This window comes from Podarcis muralis, chromosome 5, assembly GCF_964188315.1.
Source record: "Podarcis muralis chromosome 5, rPodMur119.hap1.1, whole genome shotgun sequence".
NCBI classification, from domain to species: Eukaryota; Metazoa; Chordata; class Lepidosauria; order Squamata; family Lacertidae; genus Podarcis; species Podarcis muralis.
This window is the reverse complement of record NC_135659.1, coordinates 51532562-51553299: the sequence shown is the minus strand read 5'-3', so window position 1 is coordinate 51553299 and position 20738 is coordinate 51532562. Positions and strand designations below refer to the sequence as shown.

Genomic DNA, 20738 nt, shown 5'->3' with positions numbered 1-20738 from the left:
CACAGAAGGCTTCCAAAGAAAGATAACTTGAAGTTTTCAAGAGCAATATAGAAGTCAGCCAGATCCCCCAGAAAACAGGAATCCTGCAAGCAGCACAGTGTGAAAGTGAATGATGAAGCTCCTCATATACTGGCAAAAATCTCATGTAGTCCCTAAACAAAATACCTGGTGAACGTATGCAGGAATTTCACCTCTGATTTTAGTGAAAAGAAAACAAACAGATGAAAATAACAAAAATGAATCAAAAGGATTAAACAAAAAATCCTGGACTTAGTTTTAACTAGGACAGCTCTTTCTGTTAGGCTGACAGAAATAAATACATAAATGGATGGTTAAAGAGATTATTTTGTCCTGACCATGAACACTTAAGAAGAAAATGCTCAACATGAAAGGGCCTATTTCAGAAACAAATGGTGTCAAAGGAAAAACACTTATTCTAATTATATAATTAATATTATCATACCACCCAGCTTCGTATCTTGTTTCTGAGTGAAGTTACATAGAACCAGAAATCAAAGGCAAGGGAGGGCCTAGTAGGTATGCAGAACAAAAACAGGATGTGTTATGAATTCCAAAGACGAATTCCAATTTGAGAAGTATTTGGCATCTCTAATTATAAAAAAACTCTGAGCCCAGTTTTTAAACTGCTGTCCTTTCCTCATCTCAAGCCAAGTAAGACAAGAGGAGAAGCTGGTAGTTGTTCTGGGCTTCAAAACTTCCAATAGATTAATGATTAAAAATTGAGTAATACACACTCAATCAAAACACTCATAGGTAAACCCTGAAAGAGATAAAACATCACGGCAGAGACAGTCAAGGGTGATCAATTTTGAATGAAACCATTTTTTGGCCTTAAAATCCAGAACATTTTGTGACGACATCCACCTGTCTCCAGTTTGAAAGTCCTGATAACTAGTTCCAAACAGAGCAAACTAAACTTATGCCCATTTAGCACAGTGGCTACGGTAAGTCAACATCCCATTATTAGCTGTCCATTAGTCAATTGGCTTTAGGTGGGAGAACTATGTTTAAAAGATCACGCTATACCTCACACATGCTGGGTAGCAAGACACCCCTTACTGTCCCCCTGTCCAAAGGGAAACTTCTTTAAAGGCCTATTTCAATCCTTGCCAACCCTTTTTTGCTAGAGGAAAAGGGGAGGGATAGTAGGAAGTTAAAGAGAATTGTCTTGCTACTCAAAGCCTTTAACAACTATTTTTAATATCAGGCTGAGGAGCTGGATTTTGAAATGAAACAGCCAGTTCCCCTTTGATGCAGGAACTACAGATCTTGAAACAAGGTCCATTCCCTCCTCCTTCACTAACTAACAGCCATATTTCTCTCATTAAAAGGCAATCTGACTGTATTTCCAAACTTCTTAACAAGGCGATCACCGTAATTTGAGGTTTCTATTATCCCTGTCCTATTTCAGTTGGATCGAGAAGCAGTGTGCTCTTTGGGGGCTGGGGGGGGGGTGCAGTTGCCTCTGTTCACCACCCTCTCAAACTGCTGCCAGTGATAATGATGACTTGTGAATATTGATTAAACAAGACTACCAAGAGGGGGATGTTGGCTTTTTTTTGTTCTGGGTGGAAGCAGATAATAAGAAATAAAATATAAGCCAAATCAAAAACAAACTTCATCTCCCATCTAGAGTTTGGTCTTATACCTCCTGGAGAATACAAATTAATCTGATGCACCCTTTCTCCTTCCTATCACTTCCAATCTCCCATCGCCCTGTCCCCTTCCCAAACGCATAGAGCCAGCGCTCCAAAACACCTCCCTCTTTGGATCGTTCTCTGCCCGCCCAGCACCCTCACTCCTCTGAGCCAGCTCTGCCAGATGGATGCAATTTGCATAATATCACCAGCAGAGGCTGCAGGATCAACAGGGGTCAGGCTCTGACATCTCCAGCACAGTCTATCTCCGAGTGCTAATTTGGACTGCATTGATCTCTCTTTCTGATTTCTTTGTCATTTATGTCTGCAGCAGTTTGACAGGAGATATGGAGACAGGCAAGGTGGGGGGGAGAGAGGCAAGTGGGGGGAGGCAAGGAGAGAAACAAAGATTGTAGTTACAGATGTCTTTAAGGAAAGAAAAAGATTAAGCCAAGGACTCCGCTGAGGGTCGAAGCTCAGAGACATCCTAATTACCTTGTTCTTAGGGATTCTTGTACAGACTTAGAGGGGGGTCTTGTCATGGAACTTGCAGGAAAGGAAACTTGTTAAATGGCAATGCAGTGCCTCCAGTTGGCTGCTATCCACACACCCCCACAGCCCACCCCCATGCCACACCTCTCAGTGGTTTCTCATTAGGTAAATGCCGGGCTGCTAAAAGCCAGAATCATCCACCAGCACATCCTCACCTCCATACCTCTCCAGAATGTCTCATTAAAGACAAAAACAAGGCCGCTCCATAATGCAGCCAGGTGCCAGCTCAAAAAGCTGGCAATGAGCAATCTCCCTGCCACACACCCATGGTTTGGAATGTAATGGGGAAAGTCCAGCCCCTCTCCCCAGCACCATCAGTGCCCAGCCACAATGCGGGATGCTTTCTGCTTTGATTATGTTTTCACATTGTTTTATGCATTTAATATTCAACTTTAATGTCAACCAACTTGAGGGCCTTTGATAGACAGAAAAGATGTGGCAGGGGCCAAGCATGCTATAAATACTCTCCTACTTTAAGCAAAGCTCTGTTAGATACACCTATTCAAAACATTCCATTTACACTCATTTTTATGCACTTTGCACGATCTTTTGCCTGCCCATTTCCCAAAGCATCAAGATTCAACATGTTGGTAGCCAGCCAGCATTTGAAGTAGGCCCTAATATCTTCTCTTCCCCAAGTCCCCTGTCTCTCCCACACAGAAGACTTGGGAGAGGAATTCAGTCTCTCATCACATACTAGGCTTGAACCCTTTCAGAAACAGTACTGGGAAATGTTTCTATCCACTTGAAAAAGTCTCCAGATCATGGTGCAAGCAAACTAAATCTCTTTACCTCTCTTTCCCCCAAGCTCTAAAGAAGATTGGAGAGGGAAGGGATCATTCTAGCATCTTGCACAGGATTCACTTATGAGTGTCTCCCAGACCAGCATCAGCTATGGGGTCTGCACAACCTGCTTCCTGATTTGGATGAAGAGCTATTGTAAGAGGAGGAGGAGGAGGAATATTAAAAAATGAGTTTTTCCAAAGTCCCATGCTCTTTGTGTGCATGTGTGAAGCTGTACAAAACAGCTTCACAAACTCTGTTCCTAGCCTTTTCTAATGTACTGACATCACCTCAGTCCTCAACTTCAGGGAAGGCAGGTACAGGATATGTATTTGATGTGTTGCAGATCCAGCTTGTGAAAATCCAGACACAGGCTAAGGATGACCCTCTCCTAACACTAGTCAGAGCCTGAGGTCCAGACATTCAGTGACATGAGTGAGCACATTATACAAGGCTGTTCCATGCCCTCACCAAAATCCACCGTTTAATCCGGCTAACTGCTGGGGGTTTTTTCTTCTAAAAGGAGAAGCACTTGAATATGCATGTGTTTGTGTGGTTTAAGCAACATACACATGAATGAAAAAGTTTCTTTGCAGCATTCCTCCCCAATAGTTTTGAAGAAAGAAGCTGCACTAATAACTGCATGCAGCAAAAAACAAACAAACTGGACTGCATCACTAGCAATCAAGCTAAAATGGCCACTGCAGCTCACTTGGCAGGGACTATCATGGATAGCCTACCCAGAATATTATGGGTCTACCTTTGCCATTGCTAGGTGTGGAAAGTATGTTGCAGTGAATAGCAGAATGACATAGAAAGACAAGAAGTCAACACAAACACCCAATCATATTCTGTCATCCCACCCCCACCCCCCAGCAACCCAGTTTCTTTGTTAACCATAGGAAACAGTTGAAAGGCCTTGAGTCCTCCATTGTAACATGCATAGGAATAGAGCAGCAGTGATAAGAACATGCCCCCTGCCGCTGCCAGGAAAAAAGAAGCGCTGAATCTTTGCTAAAAAGGGCTGAACGCTGGCAAGAGTGTTCTGTCACTTTTGCGCACAGTAATCCACTGTGCCACTGAGTCCCATCAGAGGGATTTTGAAAACTTAAATGACTGAAAGCAAAAGAGCACCAGCTCAAGGTTCCCAGCCAGCCCAGACATCCTAATTAGCTTTACACACACTCCCACTCGGAGGGGAGAGAGCACACACACAAAAAGGACTGTCACTTTGCTTTTTTCTCTTTCTAAAAGCGTGTCTGCGCTTACTGGCTTTCCCACTGTGACACCTCTCACAGTAGTTAATTAGAATCATGTCACCACGTTAATGCGCTCTGACTGGACGCTGACAGACATTCGGCCTGTATCCTGCCCAAACCCCCTCCTCCCAGGCCAACAGTACCTACGCAAAGCACCTCTCTGCTTCCAAAAACCTCTCCTCACATCCTGGGCAGAAAGAGCCTTGTCTCGTCCACCCGCCTGCCAGCCCATACTCTCTCCTTGCCAGAAATATCTGCCATATTGCCTCACTCACGGAGCATCCGCTTCACCTGTTTTGAGCTTCCTGACCTTTAGCAGCACTAATTCAAAATGACACTGCTCATTTGATGACATTTCTGATGATTTTTATTTTAGTCTCTTTTAATTATTTAACTCTGGAGTCTTTGGCCCTATCCCTTAGGCTGTGAGACAGTTGGCCCCCTACCATAAATCTGGTCTAGGGCCACACCCCACTCCTGCCTATTCTCTGTGAGTAAGGGGCACCACAGTGAATCAAACGTAGAGCAAGATGTTCACAACAGACTGATGTGATGTAGTTTGAGAAACCTTAAAACTGGGAACTGGGCCATATCAGTCGCAAGATCTCCCGCTTATGTCAGAAAACCATTGCTTGGAAAGCTATCAAGGGATCAGAATTTCCTCAGAGTTAGAAAGGCACTTTCTTTTTAAATACAATCAGATTCTAAAGACTCTGAGCAGCTACCAACTTCATCATGGCCATGCACACTTCAAGACTGAGCTGCATCTAACAAAGTTGTTCTGTTCATGTAAGGAATTCTGCTTGCACAATAGAACTTCCTCTCCCTCTCCTCACCTCATGTACCAATCTGCTCTCAAGTTTTCCCCAAACCACCAGGGCAAATTTGAGGAGTGGGGGGCATGCGGGGAAAAGAGAGGGAGGGGAAGTTCCTTGCATGAAGAGGACAATTTCACTGGATTCAACCGTCTAAGAGGATTTCGCTACAGTTTGTCTGGAGCTTCTGCCAGGTAACTTATCCATAGAAGCACATGGCACACAGGTCTTCAGGCATGCTAAAATTAGTATGTTTTCAGTGCCTTGGTTCTCTCTACCTTGAAGTCAAACAGTATGAAGGAAAGATATGCTATTAGATCATGTCTTTAATTCCCCCCCCCCAATCACATTTTTCAATTCAATTCAATATGCTTTTTTTGGCTATTAGAAAAACTTTGAAATATTTATATCTAAAATTATCAAGGCACACTAAGCACAAATGAAACAAACTATTTAGGGCAGCAGAATATATTCCAATTCAAAATTTTCCACAGTATCCACATTCACCCAAGACAAGTATTAATGAGAAGAGTATATACCCTGAAATGCAGAGAGGCCAAGAGAGTGCACAGAAACAAGAAAGAACATGCACAGTAAATAAAGTCCAAAAAGACTAAAACAGTGGATGAAGTGAAGCCAGGGCTCCCTTGCTGAGTGGTATGGAGTTGGTTATGTGCTGACTGAATCTGTTAACAAATGAATATGCTGTCTCCTAGGTGAGCAGATCCAGGATGTGATGAACAAGTTGTCAAGTCTTATCAAGTTCACCGATCATTATCCTTTCTTGCTTTTCCCCAAGGGAATGAATTACACCAGAGACAACTATGAACGTATCACATTCGACTACAAAACTCTGAGGGGGGAGGTGAAGGACCTTGGGGCTCAGGTGATGTCCTTGTCAATTCTTCCTGTAAAACAGGAATGGGGAATCTTCAACCCACCAATCCTCTCCATGTGGCTCCTGACTCTCTCCCCAGGCTATGTCCCCTTTCTCCTCACTGACTCACTGAAGTATGTCTCTCAGGAACCACAAGCGCTGAAGAATCCTGTAGATAAAAGTGCAGACCATTTTTTTCCCTTGCACATTGCTGCAATGTGTCCCTAAGCTGTGGTAACAGAAAATATACAAGGGAAGTCCACCTTCCTGGGCAGAATGTGCCCTTCATTGTGAAAAACATGCTTATGATTTTGCCTTCTGGGATGTTGTGCTCCTATGAGCTTCCCTCACAGTTTGGCCATTGTGGGGACAGCATAATAGACTACACAGGCCTTTGGTCTGGTCCAACAGGGCTGTTCTTATGCTCCACTAATCACATATTCCTCTTTTGGCTCCACTCCTTCCCTATTTTAGGTCTGGCCTGATTGCTCGTGTAGCACAGTCCCTGGGAAGCAATTGGTTCTTGGGCTAAAAAAATATTATTTTGGCTGCAAAAGGCAGATGACACAAAGAGTGGGGGGGATGAATACATCAGGTGAATAACTAGCAACGCAAATGCTGTTGAGAAGAAAGGTTGGTTTTTAGGGTCACCAGCTTAATTTTCCTCAGTAAAGGACTACTGGAAAGTAGCAGGTAAACCTGATCAGGAAGGTTTTAAACTAAAGCCTGAAGTTAAGTACCCCATCCTGGTACCACTACTGATGAAGGGACGGCTGCAAATATTCAATATAAAGGTAAGCATTAGAGAAAGAGATTTATATATTATAGGAGAAACTGCAGGAGGAGATGGCCGATCTGGGTGTATAGCAAAACACACAATAAAACAGCAGGAGACACATTGCAGCAGATTATTTAAGGTTTTTTATGTCTATACACTACTGCACACAGCAGTAGTAGGAAATAAACAAGATGAGCTTGAACTGCTTGTAAAGCAAGGGAACTACGACAATAGGTATTAATAGGACTTAGTGGGATGACTCCCATGACTGAGATGTAGCAACTGAAAGATACAGCTTGTTAAAAGAGGACCGACACAACCAAAAGGGAGGGGGAGTAGCAGTTTGTGTCTGCACCTGCACAGAAAAGCAAGAAAGTGAATACAGTGGGTCTATGGAGATTATATGGGTAGAATGAATTGGGAAATTAGCAAAAATAATACAGTGATGAAGTTTGCTACAGACTCCACAGCAATGTGATAAGCAACACATTACAGATGTTTCAGGAAAGGAGGAATTAGTAGTAATGGGGCCCTACCTTGGTATCTGCTGTGGGGCAAACTCCGCTGTTTATTTATTAATTACAATTTATACACTGCTTGATGTGGGGGGCCCACCCCAAAGCAGTTTACAAACAGATAAAACAATAAAACAGAGAAAATTCACAACCATACCTTAAAACATACAAAAATTAAAATACTAAAACAGATTTAATTACTTCAACTTTCTAAACATATGGGCGGGCTTGTATAAACAAGAATGTTTATACCAAAAAGAATACGGTGAAGGCACCTGATTGATCTCAATAGGCAGGGAGTTCCAAAGTGCAGCTGTTGCCAAACTAAATGATAAGAGTTCTTACAAATGCGGAAGAGGCATTATGTGGTAGCTGTAGTAGTGCCAATTCCACTGATCAAAGCAGTTGAGTGGAGATTGTGAGGAGGCATAATAGCAATTTTCAAATATCTAATGGGTTGTCACATGTAGCAAGCTTATTTTCTCCTGCTCCAGAGGCTAGGACCCAAACTAATGGCTTCAAGTTACAATAAAGGAGATTCTGACTAAACATCAAGAATAACTTTCAGACAGTAAGAGCTGTTCGGCAGTGGAATGGACACCTATGTGTGGTAGTGGGCTCTCCTTCCTTGGAGGTTTCTCAGCAGAGGTTGGATGGCCATCTGTCATGGATGATCTAGTTGAGAACATTGCAGGGGTTGGACTAGATGACCCTCAAGGTACCTTACAATTCTACAATCTGTGAGCAGTTCAACAATGAAACTAATTAATCCTAAAATCTTCAAGCAGAGGATGGACTGCAATCTGTTGGGGGTGGTTTAAGGGCAGCCCAACGTACTAGCTTCCAGAACAAAGAACATTGCATGACAAGATATGTCATTCCTATAGTAAACAGCCCCAGCTTGCTGGCACACACAGCAAGTGCATGAACACACCCACACAGGCACAATCATACCTGTCCTTTTACATTAGACATGAAAGCCTGCCTGTGTCTCTCCAAACACAAACTCTATATACAGAATGAGGAGTTTGTAAAGATAAGAGGCTGCACCATGGCAGCTCCCCATGGGGCAGGCGGGTGGCCAGCTTGGTGGGAGTTAATTAGAATCTTGTCACTAAGTGAATGCGCCCTGCCTGGACTATGACAGATGCTCCCCTCTGACACTGGGGGCCAGGAGACAATCCACATCAAGCTACTGCAGGATGACCCTTTTAACACAAAGAGTAAACTCACTGCACAGCAAGTTGAAGCTCATTAAAACTGTCTACTCTGTGAGCATCCCATTAACCTCCCTGTTAAAAACACGCAATCCCTCTTCTTCTTCTGCAGGCCTAATTAATGCTCAGGATCAGGAACAATATAACACCCTAACCTTCCTAGATTTCCAATCAGTAAATGAAAAGAGAGAGGGGAAGCCAGAAAGATACAGATGCATCACCTGCACTTCACACCATATTGGTGGTTGACCCTTTCAAATAGGTAGGCTTTCCCATGAGGCTTTCGTGAGTTAAGGGAGATGGCCTGTGCATAGCCAGGGCAGTGTAATCAGGCTGCCATTTGCACTACATGCTTTGGTTGGGCAGCTTGTAAAGCATCTACATTCGATTTCCAAAACTGCTCTGCATGCTAGGGTATATGTGTGCACACATGCAGTTCTCAATTCCTTCCCACACTCCAAACAGCCCCATAGTCAGTTCATGGGTGCTAGCTTTTTGATTCATGCAGCAATGAGTAGATTAGGCTACTGCATATGCACTAACTAGGGGTTTGCTGGGAAGGAAGTCAAGACAGAAAGGAAGGAAAACAGGTAGTCCTTGGCAAATCATCAGCAGAGTTGTCTAACCAGTGTTCAGCACTTGCTGAACAATGAAGGCGAAGAGGCTCCCTCAGATCTCAGCCCACTCCATTGTAGGGTGTGTAAAGCAAAAACCAAACAAACAAAACTGCTACTTCATGGCAACTCGGCCTAGAGGCCAGCATACAACTATAACTGCAGGGTCCTTCTTCGACCCTTTACCACAGGAAGGGAAAGCAAAGGAACTCCATGCCACTACAGGGATGCTAAGTAAACCATGCACAGCCAGAAGCAATAAAGCTTGAGATGACTTGTATGGGAGAAGCTGCTCCCCAAGATATGCTAGGCACAAACCATTTGGGCTTTTACAGCCACCACTTAAAATCAGGCCTGAAAGATAATTTGCAGCCAAGAAACTGAGGAAGAATTGCCTTAATATATTCTCTGTGCCCATTTCTCAGAAAGCTCACCAAAGAATTCTGTGCGTGATAAGAGTTTCCAAATCATTGTCAAAGACAGTCCTGTGTAGACTGAACATTACAATACTTTATCTGAGAGGTTACCAAAGAATGGAGCAGAGTGAGGACAGGTATGTCTCCCAGGCTCCCTCAGCCACTGTATCAGAGGAAGAAAGTGAGCGATTGCATCCAGAACATGTGATCCTCCCCTACAACAGACTGCCAACCATCACACCTGTTGTCTAGATTCAGTCTAGCATTCATCCAGCCCAGAATGTGCTGCTGCTCCTTGATGTGATGAAGAAGAACAACAGAGCTGAATCTCATCAGAAAATCTGATTTGAAGTTTGCTTCATCTCTAGTGAGACTACTCTACCTGCCAGTCAACCCCTCTCTCACTATTTCTGCACCCTGTCGGGGCTCCTGGCCTCCCCAACTGAAGTGCTTGCTTTTTAACCGAAATGTTCTAGACCAAACTCACATGACATTACACCGTTTATGGCAAGTAACACTTACTAAAGTCACTGTCAAGCATTCGGAAATCACATATTTTAGGAATATTTTTCTATATAAATGTGCAATAGTTACTGAATAGGTCCAGAGAAAAAAAACACATTACTGTCTTCCAGTAATGGAAAATATTTATTAATTTTAAAACTACACTTGACACACATTGTTAGGGTCTACACAAATTGTAAAAGAGCCACGACAAGCTTGAACGAATCACAACTCCGAAAGCTGCTTTACCATTGTTTGCAAAATGGAGTATGTTTGGGAGAGCAGGGAGACATACTTGGCACAATACTACAGTGAGAAGGAAAACTTCCCTTGTTAAAATGAGAAGTCAGGCTCGACAACCTTACTCAAGGGCTAACTGCTGGGCTCAGAGCAGATATGGCGCAGTGTTTAACCTCAGCGCTACAACCTCAGATGGCATGCAAGTGCATCACACCAAAAGCAGCAGCAGTAGCAGCATGTGCTCCCACCTCAAGGCTGTTTAACTGAAATGAAGAAGCAAGAGCCCCTGGAAAGAAAAGTCAGTCAAGAAGATTGGGGAAAATAAACCACTATTGTGCACTGCTATCCAGCAGGGCAAAGCCAACTAATGACAGTCCGATAAATGTACAAGGTAATTAAAGGAAGTGACAGATTATATTCTAGGGATGTTTGTTGCTTTAGTGTGGTAAGAGGAGACACTATAAACACTCCTATAAAACACAGAGAGGAGATGAATGGTTCTAAGGGGTCCCTAGCAACAACGTGAAACAGGTTTTGCATCAGGCTCCCCCTCCAGCCCAATTTGTGGGCTTTTCCTACAGCATACATATATTGCTGAAATGAATTTACACTCAGGCACAGAAGCAAAATTTCAATGCTACATCCTATCACTGAAGCAACCAGATCCATAGTTCAAAAGGAGCTTGCTAATTAAAAGCTGGTAAGCTTTAAATAATTCATCTCCTTAACTCATATTGATTTGGTAGTTTAGTGGTTAGGATCTTGAAACAATATTAAACAGCTTCCTCCAGGCTCGGGTGGTGGGTAACTTTCTCACATAAGTCTCTCACCCTAGAAAATGTAAATGCACAACAGCAAGAAGCAGACAGAGGTGGACACGCCTAGGCAGGGGCAAAGGAAAGGAGAAATGCAACTAGTTGGATTAAAAGGTCAGACATTTGAAGGGTTTTACATAAAGAACAGGAAACAATGAACAGGTTGTATCAATATCCCTCAATCTGAGAGCTTTTCATATTTTCCTGGACTGGCACGACACACAGGTCCCTAAAGAACAAACCGTATTGTAATTCTCCCGCGAACAGGACAATGAAGCACACAGATATATATTGGGCCATACAAGCTAGGACTGTCACATTAGAGATTTTAGGACTTTTGGGCAAAAGCTCAGAGAAGTACAGCAAAAGCTGAAGAGAAGTACAGTATATACTCTCCTAGATGTATGCTAGCAGGACTGACAAACAGCCAGCTCTCCAAAACTTGTTGGATCCAGAAGGTGGGATGATCATGGCTAAAACACACACACTTGAATAGAAAAATGGATTCTAAAATCAGTGGCCAAGTGAGGGGTGGTTTGGCATGACCTCAGGAAGGACCCTACCATGATGATCTGGCAAAGCCCCACTATGGGGGAAGGAAGACAAAGGCATTGCACTTCTGAGGCATCATGTTCACCGTTGCCACTCAAATGCAGCAGCAAGTGTCAAGTGGCTTAGAAACATATATAGAGGTAATGGATCTGGATGCTAGACTGACAAAAGATAAACGATATCAAAGCGGAGCATGCTTATTTCTCTACTACCAGCTCCTTCGGGATCCAGCATCCTTTTGTATTCCAGAGGTAGTGGCAGCCCTAACCTATATGCTCAAGTTTTTGCCACACCAAAGACAGTGATAAGCTGCCTTCCACAGATAAGAGAGCCACACATCCTTGGGAACTGCAGATGAGCCTGCCACTATACACTATTCCACAAACAGAGAAAAATACACCTGGACTGGAGTGAGAGAAGGAAGTCATGCTACTGACCTATCCCACTGTGAGGCCTTCCTATGTGCTGTAGGTTCAGGCCTTTGTTCATGTCTAAGAGTCCATTCTTTGGCCAGCTCCCCATGGCAAAGCTGTATGCCTGCAAAAGAAAAAGGAAAAAGACATTTTAGATAATTGTACAACAAGAGGATGGCTGAGTATCACAAGGCCAGACCCTACTGAAGCATTGTAAAAAGTTACATAGTACCTTTAGGCCCTCTCTTGCTGATATTTGGCTGATTACTCAGTCAGAACACACAATATGATCTGCCCAGTGCTTTTACTTTGGGCTTTCCATCTCCACATAATTCTGCAAATATAAATTCTTACTCTCTTGTCTCAAGCTTTCCTTCTATCTCTCGCAACTTAAATCTGTTTTAGTGGAGATATTGTTGACTTGCTGTCTTAGTTTATTCTAGGTCCCACAACACAAAATGCCAAGTTCTCCACATTTTCTGCAAACAGAATGTTGAAAATTGAATTAAGCAAATTTTCATTGACCATTTCCACTAATAAATCAATCAGATTTGATTTGTTGTACATAAACACCATTTACCATCAGCAACATTGCCAATAACTCATTCAGAACTGTGCCACCCACACTGATTAAAGTACTCCAGCCTTAGCAGATGCCAACAGGAAAGTGGAAAAATATAATGCCAAGCAACAGTCATAGAAAAAAAAAAGCAAACGCATAAAGCAGGTGACGAGGTATGCAAAGATTAAATACGACATTCCCCTAAGCTGCACTGAGTATCCCTCTCAGAACCCTCTGAAATCTTTATCAGTCACTCTTGCATCTTTTCAGATTTTTCTCTGCACCATGAGGGCAACACACATTTTAAAATTAAACCTCAGAGTCTATCTGACATACCTCCTGTGTCACCTCATTCCTTCTGCTCCAGAGACAGATGAAAGCCTTTTTCTTATTAATTTACCACCATGTGAAATTTTACTAATCAAAATATAATCAGGTTAGGTTCTAAAGTACATTATTAAATTGGGTGGGGAGCTGGGAGAGAGAATTTGCCTGCTAGTGGAAGCCACCTAGAAGAAACCCCAATTATTTGTTTTCCAATAATGAGAACAAGCTTTTGACTCCAACTATGACATTGTTAGTCCTAGATCCCAAAGGCACCCACAAACGTTTCTGACTAAACAATGTAATTGATGTTCTACCAATAGAAAGGGATTCTGCCCCGGAGCCTCTAAAGCCAGCCTTTCTCAACCTGATGCCTTCCAAATGTCATGGACTGCAACTCCCACCAGCCCCAGCAAGCATGAGCAATGGTCAGGGATTATGGGAGCTGCAGTCCAGTATATCTGAAGGGCACCAGGCTGAGGAAACTTTGCACTCTTTCTGATGCTCCTATATGTTTGATCTCTAGCCATAATGTTTAGGGACTTGCAGCTCTGTCCGAACCCGATTACTTTTGTATTGCAGTCTACAAGAGTTATCCAAAGATGCTATGTGGATTTCCATTTCAACAGCTAAGTTGAGAGACCACTCCATACTATGCACTGTAACCACTTTGAAGAAGGTTGGATAGAAACATAGTAAGGACAATAAACTCTGGAACTCGTCATCAGTCATTCCCCCCCCCCCCCCCCGCCGCTGCCGCGCTCTGCCTTGAGCTTAACATATTTAAGGAGATATTTGAATGCATTAGTTAAGCAACAGTTATTTTTCTATTTGCTTGAATCCCTCAAACAACTTTAGAGATTGCAGGTTTTTGTTATAAAGATATTATTTTTGGCTCAGCTATTCTAAGTTTAATTATGCCTAAAAATAAACAATGCTTAGTGCTATAATATGAATCTAAGCAGTTGGGTGAGGAAACTGATCATGTCCTCAGCTAAATACTGTTAAAGAAAATAAGGTTTAAACCAAATGCTCGTTATTTTTCCAGGTATTCGTTAAGGCAAAGTTTCTAATTAATAGATGACAGGGACAATGTTCTTTTGGAAAGAAGGGTCCAGCATAACAACTTGTGAGTAGAGTTCCATTTAGGGCTCCATTTTGACTCTCAACCAGCTTGTGCAAGTGCACGGGTGCAATTTAGTTTGGGTAACTGGCTCTTGGCAGCCACTGTTCCTTCCTTCATTCCTGAACTGAGATTCCAAGAGTCCCTTCTTTGAGGCCCAGGAGATAACACTGCTGTTTGCCATCTGCTCTTTCCAACTCACTCTGTCTCATCATGCAGCGATTGTCAACAGCACTTCTAGCACATATTAGACCACAAGGCAAGGCATTCACTGTTCACATCACTGAACTGTCAAGGTGCTATACTTGAATAGCTTGGGAACCATGTGCTGCTCCAAGGCTATATTTCAGCTAACCCTACAATAATTATAAAGGTATATTTGTTCATGAGCAGAAGCTTGAATACCCAGGGTTTATCTGGAGCAAGGGAAACACCTTACTGGAACAAACTTGATGGAAGAGGATCCTAGACTAGTTCGCAGAGGGACAAGGTATAAAAGAAATGAGCAAATTTAAGTGTGCAATGTGGAAAAGTGCACTAACAGCTGCACAAAGCCTCAGGGCCTTAAAACACCACAATAATTATGATCTGACAGCAGCATAACTTCTCCATCACAAGGTATTACAGAAGCTGTGTCATTGTGAGATATTAATGGTGCAAGGCTTAGCTATACTTAAGTGCTGGGCTGCCATGTGAGCCATTGTTCCCAGACAAGATCATGTCAATCCACTGAATATATCACCGCCAGGTCCACTTTATCTCAGCTACCCCAGAAATAGGCAGAACAGGGATCTTAACAGAGTTAGCAGCTATCCTTTTCCTTACCTGGCTAACCACAACTTGGAGAAGATAACAGCCACGGTAGTGTCTGAGGACTGTTACACTGGAAGGGGGGGGGGGGGAATCAAGCCCAACTTTGCTCCTGTAATCACTAAAGTATTTACTGGATCAGCTTGTGGGGGAACCCATACCTACTATACTGTTAAGTGTTTGAAAATTACTCACTGGGGAATCTTCATCTAATACAAAACGGTCTCACACTAGTTTAAAATGCTCCTCTATCTGCTGGTGCCCAAATACGCACAATATCCACCTTTCTGATATGCAGAGAATTACATTTTTCTAAGAGGGACACAGAGGGACCAATTTCATTTAATATTTGCTTTCAGATATCTTTCAGCATAGTATGTACTGTATTTCATTTTCTTCTATTGGCTTTTTCTAAGCCTTCAGAGAAACTTTAGATCAAAATAAAAGCGAACAAAGAGTGCAACATCATTAAAATCAACCTCCTTACATTTGGTATCCTCAAATCTTCTGGTAACACTGATTCCCTTACAAAAGGGGTCCAAGGTACTATCTGGGAACTTAAGATTTCTTAGCCTAGGACTGCTGAACACACAGAAGAACAAGCCTTAGTGTACAATTCTGCCCCCTGTCAAGCAGTGACAGAGCTTGATGTGCTCTATGGGGAGCTGGCTTTGGGCACTAGGCCTGGTGGCAGACCACCACTGCATAATAAAGATGTCTCCAAATGTGACATGAAAGCTAGCAACATTAACCCCACCATGTGGCAATTCCTTGTAGATGACCACAGTGCTTGGAAGCAATCCGTCAGGTTGCATATCCACAGCAGTGACCAGAGGAGGAATGACTGCTGGGATGAGCACAGAGACAAGAAATGTCATGGTGGAAGCCTTCATCTGCCCCAGCTGCAGTAAAATATGTCTCTCCCTTATTGGTCTCTACAGCCACAGTAGGTCCTGTAACTCTCCAATAGCTTGACTTAATCCCCAATGGCCCACTCTTGCAAGACAGACGGATGGCAACAAAATTAACCTCCACTGTACACAGTTCACTGAAAACTCCAACTCCACATGCAGTGCAGAGTGGAGAACTCTACACATCCAGATGGAATGTGTAGAGTTCTGTACATCCCATCTGAAAAACACAGAAAAAACTGCAACAAAAATGATCAAGTGCTGGAGCACATTCTCTATTAGTAAAGCCTTTGGAGCTTTTTAGTTCAGAAAAAGGACAACTGAAGGGAGCCATGATAGGAGCTTTATAAGATTACTAATGACACAGAGAGGATGGATAGAGATTTTTCTCTTTCTCTCTTAATATTAGGACTCAGGGTTGCCAAATGAAATTGATCAGCAGTAGATTCAGAGCAGACAAAACGAAGTACTATTTCACCTAAAACAAAACTACCTTAGGCAATTTACTGGCATCGTATGTAGCAATGGCCACTACCATACATGGCTTTTAAAAAGGACTAGATAAATTCAGTGGGAGAACAGGTCTATCAAAAGCTATTTGTCATGGTAGCTAAGTGGAATCTCAATGTTTAGAGGCAGGATACCTTGGAAGGCATACAGTGTGGGAAGACTCATGACTTCTAGGGGACTTCCCAGAGTCCTCTGGAAGGTCACTATTAATATCATCTAGACTACTGACCAGTTAAAAAAACACACACACAAAATAAAATAAAAATAAAACTGTCTCAGTACAATTATTAAATATGGCTAAAGTGACCCTTGCCCATTTATCACCCTCCTAGTGGCTCCCCTGAAGGCGAACCTCCATTTGGTGTCATCCCTTTGATGACTAGCCGCTGGTGGTGACCCCTTACAAATAAGCCCAGCAGTGAGTCAGAAACACAGAAGTCAGCCCTTATTGGGTGGGGCAGATCCTTACTAAGATGCTGGCTTTGATAGGTTCTTGGTCTGATCTAGCAGATCATTTCTAATTATCTTATTCCCATTTTAAGGGCATGCAAAGCTGACTGCTTTGGCACTCAAGTATTCTACTCACAGAAGTTTTTGGAAAAGCATCCTTTATGAGGCAGTCACTGCAAGGGAAGCAAGGAGTGAACACCCCAAGGAAAGCATTTACAGTCCCAATAGCCACACAGATACAGAGCTAGGAGACTCCTGCTGTACCACCTACAGCTCTCCTGACTAGCAAACTCTCTCTTTCAAAGCCAGTGTATTTAAGGCCCCTCCCCACCAATCAGTGCCACTGCTGAGATGTCCCTGGAGTTCCATCACAGGGTTTTGGGTAGTTAATTTATTGCCACGTATGTAGCCATTTATGCTGCTTTGTTACTCCTGCCTTAGCAAAACACAGGGGCTCCACAGGTAATTAATAGACAACACTGCTAATCCTATTGGGAGATGATTAGCAATTAAAACTCCTAATTAAGTCTATGCATAATTCACTGAAATTACATCCCTGTGTACACAATAGAGAGGTTTCCTTCGCCTTTGACAAATACGCACTGATATCTTTATTACTCATTCAAATCACTCTGGCCCAGGATCTGGTCTATTACCCACAAGGGAGACTGAACTTCTGGTTTTCTTCCTCTTCTGTTGAGCTGTACTTCATCCCTCCATCCCCTGCCATGCAGCAAGAAACTTCTCTTTTTTATTATTTGGATGCGGGGAGCTGTTCCACCATAATACCAGGAGGGAAAAGCAGCTCAGCTCTTTTTAAATAGGCACAGTGGTGCCCCCTCCTGGCTTTAACTTATATTTGGAAGGTGCCAGAAAGGAAAGTTGTGCAAGCAAGTTAGTGGAAGATACATTGGAAAATGTAATCTTCAACAAAGGGGCAGAAAGCTTAGCCAAGAAGGTGAAATGGTAGAACTCTCTCAGCCTCATCCAAGAAGCAGCCAGCAAAATTAGGCTCCACTTGCTAAGTACTGTGCAAAAGTTACCAAGAATTTGAGACTCAGAAGCACTTCACACATTACACTTTGCTTATATAGTTCTGCATACTTCTGTGTATGGAATATCACACACAAAATGTATACACTATAAAGAATACAAGTGTCTATTTCACTGCATGTTTCCTTCATGCATGTTCTTCACAAATGATCATATAGTTGTTTTATAATAATACTTCTTCCTACACATAAAGGCAAATTGCCTCGCTCTCTGTATGGCATGGGTGCATCCATACTTTGCTGGACTAATTGCATCATATGAAAAAAGATGTGGTATAAATATGATGTATAGGAAATTGTGCTAATCTGAAATGGAAGCCTCATCTCTACATTGCATAGAATAATGCAGTAATGAAGAGGTAAAATGGACTATCCCACTTTAAGTTGTAGACAGGGGAGCATTCAAAAATGTGATCTGTGTAAAAGCACCACCTCCCTGCAAGCGGAAAAGTAGCAAATCAGGAAAAGTAGTTTTCCCTGATGTGCTAGTTCCTTTAGTTAAATGAAGAGGTGCTTTTGTTCACATGGAAGAGCATTCAAAAACTGAATCTCCTAATTGTGGCTTGACATACTGCAAGTACCCTCTGCCACCTCAGGATTCTAACACCTTGTTCAGTTGTGTCCTACACACGTGTGTGCATATTCACACATGTGGCCTAAGAAACAAGCGCATTAAATGACCCTGAACCTTAATGAACAGAAATTGTCACCTAAACAAAATCCAGGCTGACACCAGAGGGTGTCAAAGCCTGTTGATAGCAGCTCATTGAGGCTCTAGGTCAAGATTTTCCCCCAGGTTCCATAACAGGAATTGCTGGCTGTTGGGCCTGGATCCTCATATAGATAAAGCATGTACAATACAGCCCCACTTCACATTCTCTAGGTCTATCAGCTTATATGGAAGAGCCAGTCTTCTAAGGCTTACATCTGAGCCCCAAAGTCAGGATCAGGACCACAACTGGGCTTTTCTTTGCATCACATTCTGCTTTGCTCATCAAGGTCGTTGAGAACGGCAGGAATACCTGAGCAAACTTGTTAAAGAGGCAGCATGGAAGGTGGCCTGAGCACTGAAGGTCAAGTGTGCCCTTATGCATATTCACAGCTGCCTGCAGGATCGATTGGGTTTTAATTGTTTTTCCTGGGGTTTTGGAAGGAAGTGCCAGGGGCATTGATCAGCCCTTGACGAAGCCACTCACACTTGGGGCCTCACATAGGCTGTCACTTTGGTACAGGCAGACGGAAACGAAGGAGCTAAGAATGAGAGACAGAAAGCAAAACATGCCACTTGAGAAGGGGATGCTGCCCCAGTCTGCGCCGAGTAGAAAACAGGGAGGGGAGGCAGGAGCTGCGCGCGGAGATGTGTGACCAGTGAATTGTATTTGAAAATAAAGTTTTTAATTAAAATGGGCAATTCTGAGCCGCCTGCTGGCAGCGGCCAAGCAATCAGGAGACAGGAGCATGGCTGTTTAATATTTAAACACAACGTTTAATCTTTAAACAGGAAAGTTCTTCTTCTGACTGTTAAAGCCTCTATTAAAGCAGGATGGAAAGGGCTTCACAGCGGCTGCCACTGGGGCTTCCCAGACCATCTAAGGGGCAAGACGGATGAAAGGGGGAGATGTAAAAAGAAAGCGCTCTCTCCGGGTACACATCCCGTAACAGGAAATCCCATGTACTGTGAGTGGAGGAGAGACAGAGTCAAATAACCCAACTAACTATTCATCATCCAGGCTTCAGAAAAGGACTGGGGCAGGGAGGCACAGAAAGGAACAGGCACACCCCAGTATCTGTAGTTTGCTTAGTTTCACCCACAGCCATTAATAATGAAAGGAATTTCAGCTTTAGAGAAATAGATCTCATGATTTTACTGCAAATTTCAAAATATACTAGATTTCTATATATTTCCTGGAGCCCTATTTAAATTAATGCTACCAGCCCACAGGAAAGGCTTAAAAACATAAAAGGGGAAATAGTCTGGTATGGCCTCCACTTGCACATGGGAGTGGAGAAGTGCAAGCACAACACGGGTCTCTCTTGATTCTATTTTTATTGTCATGTAAACACCTCCATTAATATTAGATTTTAACAGGACCTCTTTATTTTATGAACTCATTTATCCATTGTACAATCCTATTAGGATGTAGCAGAATCTCCAGGTTAGCTAAGGGGATATTTTCCTGGGTACAATACTCTCTCCAAAGGACACTTGTGACTATTGTACATTTGCATGCTACAGTTCTTTCATTCCTTCTTCCAAAGTGTGCCCACTGTCCAGAAATGGAGATGTTAGTTAATATGTCCGTGCACATGCCATCAGGAAAGTTCCTCTGCACAAATATTAGGCATTGTCCAATATTTTCTCAACAGCTCTGGGAGGCAGCATAACCCCACCAAATGCAAACCAAGCCTTCCTATTAGTGAAAGCCCCATCATAGGGGCAGACACAGAGAAAAATTGAGGCACAGGAAGGATTCGGCACTCTACAAAATGAGTATCTGGGTTTGGCACCCAGCCCTTCATAAGACAGCCCAGCTGCAAATACATTTCAAACTGAATCTTATGTCCAGTGTGCCTTTTGACTTGCCTAAGGAACAGGCATTTCATTTTCAATGGAAACCCTTTATTCACACCCACAACAGTGAGTGCATGTTATCTGCATTCTCCCCAAATCTTGTATGATGTTGACAAGACTATTTACAAAAGACATATCTGCACATTTCAGGTATGCTTCCAATTTTCTTTACAAGTGACCTGTTAAGGATATAGTCTACTGTTCATGCTATTTACAATATTTGAACAATTTGGACCCAATCCAGCAGAGTGGGAGTGAGAGCTCAAATCTAATTTTCTGTGGTAAACTGGAAAAAAAATGGGTGCAAGACAGACTAGGTGTCTTGACTCATGGAAATCATAGCCTTTTCACCACTCTTCCAAAAACAGCTTAGCATGTGACGTGGTAATTCTAATCCATGTGACAGCAAGAAAAAA

General features: G+C 42.8%; 1 protein-coding gene across 3 annotated transcripts in view; it reads right to left on the bottom strand.

Annotated features, from left to right (window-relative positions):
• The window catches only part of ERI3 (ERI1 exoribonuclease family member 3), a 200421-nt gene that overhangs the window by 53961 nt on the left and 125722 nt on the right, over positions 1 to 20738 (bottom strand). For all 3 annotated transcript variants that reach the window (XM_077928796.1, XM_077928797.1, XM_028733724.2), the window contains one exon: positions 12033 to 12132. In XM_077928796.1, coding sequence (XP_077784922.1) covers positions 12033 to 12132 — 100 coding nt within the window. The remainder of the gene's footprint in view (positions 1 to 12032; positions 12133 to 20738) is intronic.